The sequence below is a fragment of the Microtus ochrogaster genome, linkage group LG8, assembly GCF_000317375.1.
Source record: "Microtus ochrogaster isolate Prairie Vole_2 linkage group LG8, MicOch1.0, whole genome shotgun sequence".
NCBI lineage: Eukaryota > Metazoa > Chordata > Mammalia > Rodentia > Cricetidae > Microtus > Microtus ochrogaster.
Genome location: NC_022033.1, coordinates 23,625,182 through 23,632,971, shown reverse-complemented (window position 1 = coordinate 23,632,971; position 7,790 = coordinate 23,625,182). Strand labels below are relative to the sequence as shown.

The 7,790-nt window shown below is 48.2% G+C and overlaps 1 protein-coding gene across 1 annotated transcript in view; it reads right to left on the bottom strand.

The window, feature by feature from the left end:
- The window catches only part of Pxmp4 (peroxisomal membrane protein 4), a 15,387-nt gene extending 10,047 nt beyond the window's left edge, over positions 1 to 5,340 (bottom strand). The window contains exon 1 of the mRNA XM_013352082.2: positions 5,155 to 5,340. Within this exon, the coding sequence (XP_013207536.1) occupies positions 5,155 to 5,267 (113 nt within the window). The 5' untranslated portion in view covers positions 5,268 to 5,340. The remainder of the gene's footprint in view (positions 1 to 5,154) is intronic.
- Between the last annotated feature and the right edge of the window lie 2,450 nt (positions 5,341 to 7,790).

Sequence of the window (7,790 nt, the reverse complement as noted above, 5' to 3'; positions counted from 1 at the left end):
GGCAACCATCCCTGGTACTTAGATGAATTCCCACAACACACACATCCTCATGAACATGTACATGAGAGACAGAGAGAGAGACAGAGAGAGAGAGAGACAGAGAGAGACAGAGAGAGAGAGAGAGAGAGAGAGAGAGAGAGAGAGAGAGAGAGAGAATGGTCTTCTCTCTGTGTTTTCATTTTACATGGGAGGAACCGAGGCCCGAAGAGGGCAAGAGAGGAAACGGAGCTAAGTGTTAAGTGTGGTGATGCACGTCTTTAGTCCCAGCACTTGGGACAGAGGCAGGCATAACTGTGTGAGTTCAAGGCCAGTCTGGTCTACATAGGGAGTTCCAGGTCAGCCAAGTCTAAAAAGCTGAATTTGGGACTGGAGATGGCTCAGTGTTTAGGAGCATGAACCCAGGTCCCCTGCAAGTTCTCAGCACCACATGGTGGCTCATAGCCATCTGCATCTCTAGTTCCAAGGGATCTCATTCCCTCTTCTGGCTGCCACAGGTACTCAGCATGTAAGTGGTACATAAACATACAAAGCATGTATACACGTAAAATAAATGTATCTTGCCAGGTGGTGGTGGTGGGCACCTTTAACCCCAGCACTCAAGAGGCAGAGGCAAGCAGATCTCTGGGTTCAAGGATAGATAACCTGGTCTACAGTGAAAGTTCCAGGACAGCCAGGGCTGTACAGAGGAATCCTGTCTAGAAAAACGTAATACTTCTTAAAGTAATTAATAAAAACAATTTTTTAAATTCTTCTCTCATATAATATATCCTGGCTGAAGCCTCCCCTCCCTCCCCTCTTCCCAGTTCAGTTCCTTCCTCCACCTTCCCTCTCCCCTAAATCGACTGTTCCTCCACTCATTAAAAGTTTGTTTATTTATTTATTTTTAAAAAGAAAGGGTTTCTCTGTGTAGTTTTAACTGGCCTGGACTCATTTTGTAGACCAGGCTGGCGTCAAACTTACAGAGACTTGCGTGCCTCTGCCTTCCAAATGCTGGGATTAAAGTCATGCACCACCACTGCCTGGCTTAATTTAAAAGAATTTTTAAAGAGAAAATGGAGGTCAGAAGAGATGAAGAGTCACTTGATAGTCAGCATAAAAGCATTAGAACTGGAACCCAAGGACATGACTACAGAGAGTGCCGTGGCTGGCTGGGAAGGTTCACAGAGGAGGATACAGGGAGAGCCGGAATGGGATGTACACTCATTGGGAAATGCCTGCTGGCTCTGGGGCTGAGTCTGTGGGATTTAAACGAACAAAGTGGAAAAGTGTGGGCAGTGAAGCAATGGTGTAAGGTGAGGAACTGTTCTACATGTCTAACAGTGTTCCAAAAGAAAACATCAGAGGTGTGGGAGATGGGATGCATTTGTGTGCACACGCTCTGGAAAATGGCACAGGAGACTCATCTGGCGATGCCTCTATGGAGAGGGAGTGATGACAGAGGACATTTGTGTAACCTTATTTTAGAGTCAGAGATAGACCGCAGGGCCTCTTGCATGCTAGGCATGTGCTCCACCACACATGTACACTCCTGGCTTAGCAGTGAACTTTTTAAGACTTTTGTGAATGCATTACCTCACTTTAAAAAGAGGGAATGAAAGATATTTGAAAAGCTAACAACATAAAAATGAAAGATATTTGAAAAGTTAACAATATAAAATGCATTTTTTGTTGCAAATCCAGCCTGATGTCCTTATCTCCTTTGCCTAGCAGTGGTCAGGCAGTTCCCGTCAGTCCTGTGGCCTTTCTTCCCCTAGCACCTCTAGAACCTTATCTCTTTCTCCTGCACCGAGAGGCTTCAGCCGCCTCCGGTCATCCAGAGCCTTCCCTTTGACACAAGCAGACTGTCCTCAAGTTCCTACATCTGTCACGCCCTTTCTCAGACTACCCAAGTGCAGATGAGACTTATTACATCACATATGTAGTCTCAGAAATTGGGTGGAGAGATGGCTCAGAGGTTAAGAGCATTGCCTGCTCTTCCAAAGGTCCTGAGTTCAATTCCCAGCAACCACATGGTGGCTCACAACCATCTGTAATGAGATCTGGTGCCCTCTTCTGGCATGCAGACAGAATGCTGTATACATAATAAATAAATAAATCTTTTAAAAAAAAAGGTGGCTGAGACAGGAGGAGCTTGAACTTGAGACCAACCTAACATAGACAGTAAGACCCCCCCCTTTATTAAAATGGGGGCTAGAAAGATGTCTTGGTCGGTAAAGAGTTTGACATGTTAGTCTGAGGACCTGAATGTGGATCCCTGGGACCCCATGTAGAAAGCAAAGCATGGTGGTAGGCATATGTAGTCCAGGAACCTGTGAGGTAGGAGGCGGAGACAGAGTCTTGGAGCTGGATGGCTGACTAACCTACTGGGTGAAGTGCCAGGCTAAAGAGACCCTTTCTCAAACCAAAAGGGAAAGGAAGGGGCCTGGGGCATGACAGGGAGATTGTCCTTGGACCTAGCACGTGCAGAGTACATCTGTGCGCGCATGCGCGTGCACACACACACACACACACACGCACACGCACACACACACACACATGTAAAACTCGTGAATATTTAGGAGTGAGTTAAATGTTTGCAAAGTTCAAAGACCTCAGCCATTCGGGTTGACCTCTCTAAACTGGTGACCTTTCTTCACAAACACAGGCCTTGTGTTTAATGTATTTCCACACCCGGGATGCCGGTTCCTTCCCGGAAACCTCTAGCTTGGTCTTCCGGGTTTCACCTGCACTCCCACGGAAAAGCCTTCCTGAATACTACTTTGCATTTGTGGGGTATTTGGGTTTTTGTTGTTTGTTTTGTTGTCGTTTGGGGGTTGTTTCGTTAGTCTTGCTGTTCAGCCCAGACTAGTCTCACACTGGCAATCCTAAAGTGCCGTGACTACAAGCGTAGGCGGCCATGCTCAGCCCCGTCTGTTTGAGAGACTTCCCCTTGGATGTACGGTCCTTACAGATGGGCACAGTCATGAGGTCCCTGCCCTGGAGACTCGGGAATGACTGAGTTTACACTTTTATTTATTTATTTTTTTATTTTTGCTTTTTCGAGACAGGGTTTCTCTGTGGCTTTGGAGCCTGTCCTGGAACTAGCTCTGTAGACCAGGCTGGTCTCGAACTCACATAGATCCACCCGCCTCTGCCTCCCGAGTGCTGGGATTAAAGGCGTGCGCCACCATCGCCCGGCTGAGTTTACACTTTTAATTTTACAGAGAAGGAAACTAAGACCAGAAGAGACAAACTATCCAGTTCGTCACAGTGAAAGCATTGGGGTTGGAGCCCAAACACCTGACCCTGGAAAATGTCTGTCCTGGCTGGGAAGGTCCACTGAGGAGGCACACAGAGAGGTGGGGGGAGGGGCAGATGTGCAAAGCTCATATTAGGTAATGCCTGCTGGCACATGGGCCAGTTCCTGCTCTGTCCAGTGCGTACCTGGCAAAGAGGCTATGATGTCACCTCAGGGTTCATCCCATCCTGTTCCAACAGTGACTGATATGAATATGATCTGGCCAGATCTAGCAGGAAGCATTTTCTGTGTGACTGAGTGTCCATTCTGAGTCTGAATACCGACTGTACCCCTAACTTGATGTGAGCAGGGGCAATCGGCATACCCTAGCCACTGAGTCTACATCCCGACTGTACCCCTAACTCAATGTGAGCAGGGGCAATCAGCATACCCTAGCTACTGAGTCTGCATCCTGACTGTACCCTAACTCGATGTGAGCAGGGGCAATCAGCACACCTCCCCTAGCCACTATTCACTCATCTGAAAGGCAGAGACAAGAGAAATTCCTAGTTTTCAAATATTCATCCAAGAAAAGTTTAAATACCTATTGCAGGGAGTAACAGGACACACAGAGGGACACTACAGGTAAAACGTGTGCTCTGTGAAGCTCATCTTGTTCTCTTGTGGAGGGAGGGTCTCACGCTAGCACCCGGGGTATCTGGAATGCACTACTTAGCGCTAGGCAGCCGCAAACTCACAGTAATCCTCCCGTCCCAGCCTCCTAAGTGCTGGGAATAGAGGCATGGACCCCACGGCCGAATGAAGCACGCTTTCCAGTGTGAGGCATGGACTATGGAGCGAGACTAGTCGGCGTCCACTGATGGTAAGCACTACAGAGAGACAAGGTAGGGAACAGGGTGGGAAGTTCAGAGGCAGCCTCAGTGGGGAGGTAGCGCTCAAGCAGAGACCTGAAAGGGTTAGTGGGGCAGGTAGGCAGCAGGTGCCTGTAACAACAGTCACCACTTGGCAGACCCACACCAGGTACAGGCTCCGTGTTTCACACACACCGACGTGTCCTCAAACAGTGCCACACAGTGCTCCGTGGGACCCGCGATCTAGAAAGTGAAGCTCAGGAAGGCTAAATGACCTTCTCAAGATCTAGATTCCAGTAACTGACACCAGGTGTTAAATCCCGGCAGTTCACACACTCAAAACGGTGCCACACACTGCTACTAGGATGTCAACTTTAGGGACTTTGGTTTCTTCTCTGAGTCATTGAGAGTTCTGGTCTAGTAGCCCCTCAATAACTGTTAATGCATGGTGCTGCCCCCCCCCCAGACACCAGTCGAGCAAAATGACCCCAAGACCTCCTCTCCTACGGTATGAGGGAGGGAGACTAAGCCGCCCAGGAAATAGTCGCGCCTTTTCTTTCATTCACTGTCACTTCCCACGAGTCCCCAGGAAAATGAGGGCCGAGGTGAAGTCATATGGATGAGAAACAGGATGGGAACCTGTTGGCAGCTTAACAGAAGGACCCTATTAGGCAGTAGGTGACCACCTGCTTGCTAAATGACAGAGTCCAGTTTCTTTTGTGCATACAGGGCCACCAAAGCCAAATAGGCCAAAGGGCATTAGGCAAGATGAGGTGATGAACTGGACACAAATGAGAAGTTACAGGTGCTGGCACAGGAAGCCACTAAGTCAAGAGTGCCAGGTTATAAAGCACACAGAACACAGAAGAGGAACAGGGTGAGCCACAGCTCAGGACTGAAACGGTGACAGGAACCCAGAAGCCTATGCCGGTTGCACCAACGGGGCACCGAAATCAAACCCGAGAGCTCCTAGAGAGCGCACAGTGAAATGACACCGGGCCTCGAATTCGCGACCCCAGCCAGGCCCGTCCCCCATCCCTGACCAGACTCCGCGGCCCCACTCACACAGCCCCGTTCCGGAAGCCCTTAAGCAAGGCCAACACAGCATGGTAGCGGCGCTTGCGCAGCAGAGTGTTGACAGCCTTGAGAAGAGCCTGCAGCTGCGCAGGGGCGGCCATAGCACCGGAGCACTCAGTCGAGGGTCCTGGCTGGACGCGCACTGACAGCCCTGCGTTCTGGCTGCACAGCCCACTGCATTGGGGGAGCACCGCCCTGTCGTTGTAACTATAGGTTGAGTCTACCGTCACTCATAGAAGAGAGCCAGTCACAGAGCGCACCGGTCAGCAGGGGGCTGAGCCGCTCTCATTCTTTGGAATAGCAGTCTGATTGGAAGAGAAAGGAGAGCTGGTAACCAACCATCGTGACTCGGAAGGGTTCGACCAATCAGAAGGCAAATTTCATAGGGCGACCTTTGGTTCATCGTGAGGCTTAGGAGGGAATGGGTGACTTTGGGAGGTGACATTATTGATCTTACCACTCCAGTGACACCAATGTCTAGCAGGTATGGCAGCTAACTTCTCAGAGCATAAATCACGTGTCACTCTTCTCGTTTGGTATTTTGAGACAGTGCCTATGTAGCCCTGGGTGGGCTTGAACACTCTCTCTCTCTCTCTCTCTCTCTCTCTCTCTCTCTCTCTCTCTCTCTCTCTCTCTCTCTCTCTCTCTCTCTCACACACACACACACACACACACACACACACACACACACACACACACACACGTGCGCGCACGTCCCTACCTCCCACTTGATGGGATTGCAGACTTGTGCGATAATACCTGTTTTCAATCTATCTTTAAAATACAAACTCTTTCTCAGGGTCCCCAGAAGCGTCCCACATCCTCCCTTCTCTCCAATTTACCGGCTTAGTTTCCTGGAGTATCCCAAGAACCCTTCTACTTTAGAGGAGCCGCACCTGCTACTTCCCTACTGAAATTCATTGCCCCTGTACTTTCTATGGCGACTTCCTCTCGGTGTTCAGGTGTAGGCTCCGGTATCATCTAATCAAGAAAATCCTGCAGGATATCCCACAGACAGCAGCACTGCTCACGGCTGATGTATTAGCCCAGGTTTTGTTGTTGCTTGTTTTGTTTTTGTTTTTCGAGACGAGGTTTCTCTGTGTACCTCTGACTGTTCTGGAACTCATTATGTAGACCAATGCTGGCTTCGAATTCATAGAGATCTGCCTGCCTCTGCCTCCTCCCGAGTGCTGGAATTAATGCTGGGATTAAAGGCATGGGTCAGCACTGCCTGTCAGGCAGCCTAGGTTTTCTGTTGCTTTGTTTGTTCTTTTCCTCTGTAGAACTCCTCACACTTGGTAATGGTTGCCACTTGCTCAATGCCCAACCTCACACAGACTGTCACTTTCCTGGGACCAGAAAGCTGCTTGTCTTCTGTGACTCCAGAAACCAACATGAGTTTACAGAAGCAGTAAGATATTAAATTAGCCCTACTAGAACGCTGATAAGTGACATTTACAGATAATGTTACTGTGTATAGAGGTCACTAGGTAGCAGTCACACTTTGAGTGGTGGCTGTAGTTGGGTACTCAAGACAATGTGATATTTACTTGTATTGTTTGGGCTAGTATCAGAAGATAGTGTCAGAGGTCAGTAAAAGAGGTGAACTGTGTTGAACCTGTTCCATCACCAAAACTGGATCTTTCTTTGGTAATGAACAACTAGTTTATTCAGTTAGTCCTCTAAAAATCGTTTATTAGAAACCAGTGTCTCTGGGCTAGGAGTGTGTTGGGAGAGTGTTGTATCGTTCGCAGGAAGCCCCCAGTTTGGTCTCCAGCGTAATCCCAGAATGAGGGAGGTGAAGTAGGTAGCTCAGAGGGCCAAGGTTATCTCAGTTATATAAACACAGTGAGTTCAAGGCCAGCTAGAGTTACAAGAGAACCTGTCTTGAAAGGATGGGAGAGGCTGCAGAGGTGGCTCAGTCAGTAAAGTGCTTGTTGTTCAAGCATGAGGACCTGAATTCAATCCTCCGAACCCAAGGGGAAAACTGGTGTAGTGGAGTGTGCTTGTAATCCCAGTGCCAGGAAGGCAGAGACAGGCAGACCCCTGGAGCTCACTGGCCCACCAACCTAGCTTAATTGGTGGACCTCTGTAAGCAAACCAGTCCCCAAAAGTCAAGGTAGGCAGCTCCTGAAAAAGGACACCATTGAACAGATTCAACTTAATGCCCATCAAAATCCCAACAAAATTCTTCAAAGACCTCGAAAGGATGGTACTTAACTTCATATGGAAAAGCAAAAAAAAACCCAGGATAGCCAAACAATCCTATACAATAAAAGAACTTCTGGAGGTATCACAATCCCTGACTTCAAACTCTACTACAATACTGAAAACAGCCTGGTATTGGCATAAGAACAGACAGGAGGACCAATGAAACCGAATAGAAGACCCAGATATCAGTCCACACATCTTCGAACACCTGATTTTTGACAAAGAAGTAAAAAATATCAAATGGAAAAAAAGAAAGCATATTTAACAAATGGTGTTGGATATCAGCATGTAGAAGAATGAATATAGACCCATATCTATCACCATGCACAAAACTCAAGTCCAAAACTCAAGTATCAAAGACCTCAACATAAAGCCAGCCACACTGAACCTTGAAGAAGAGAAAGTGGGAAATA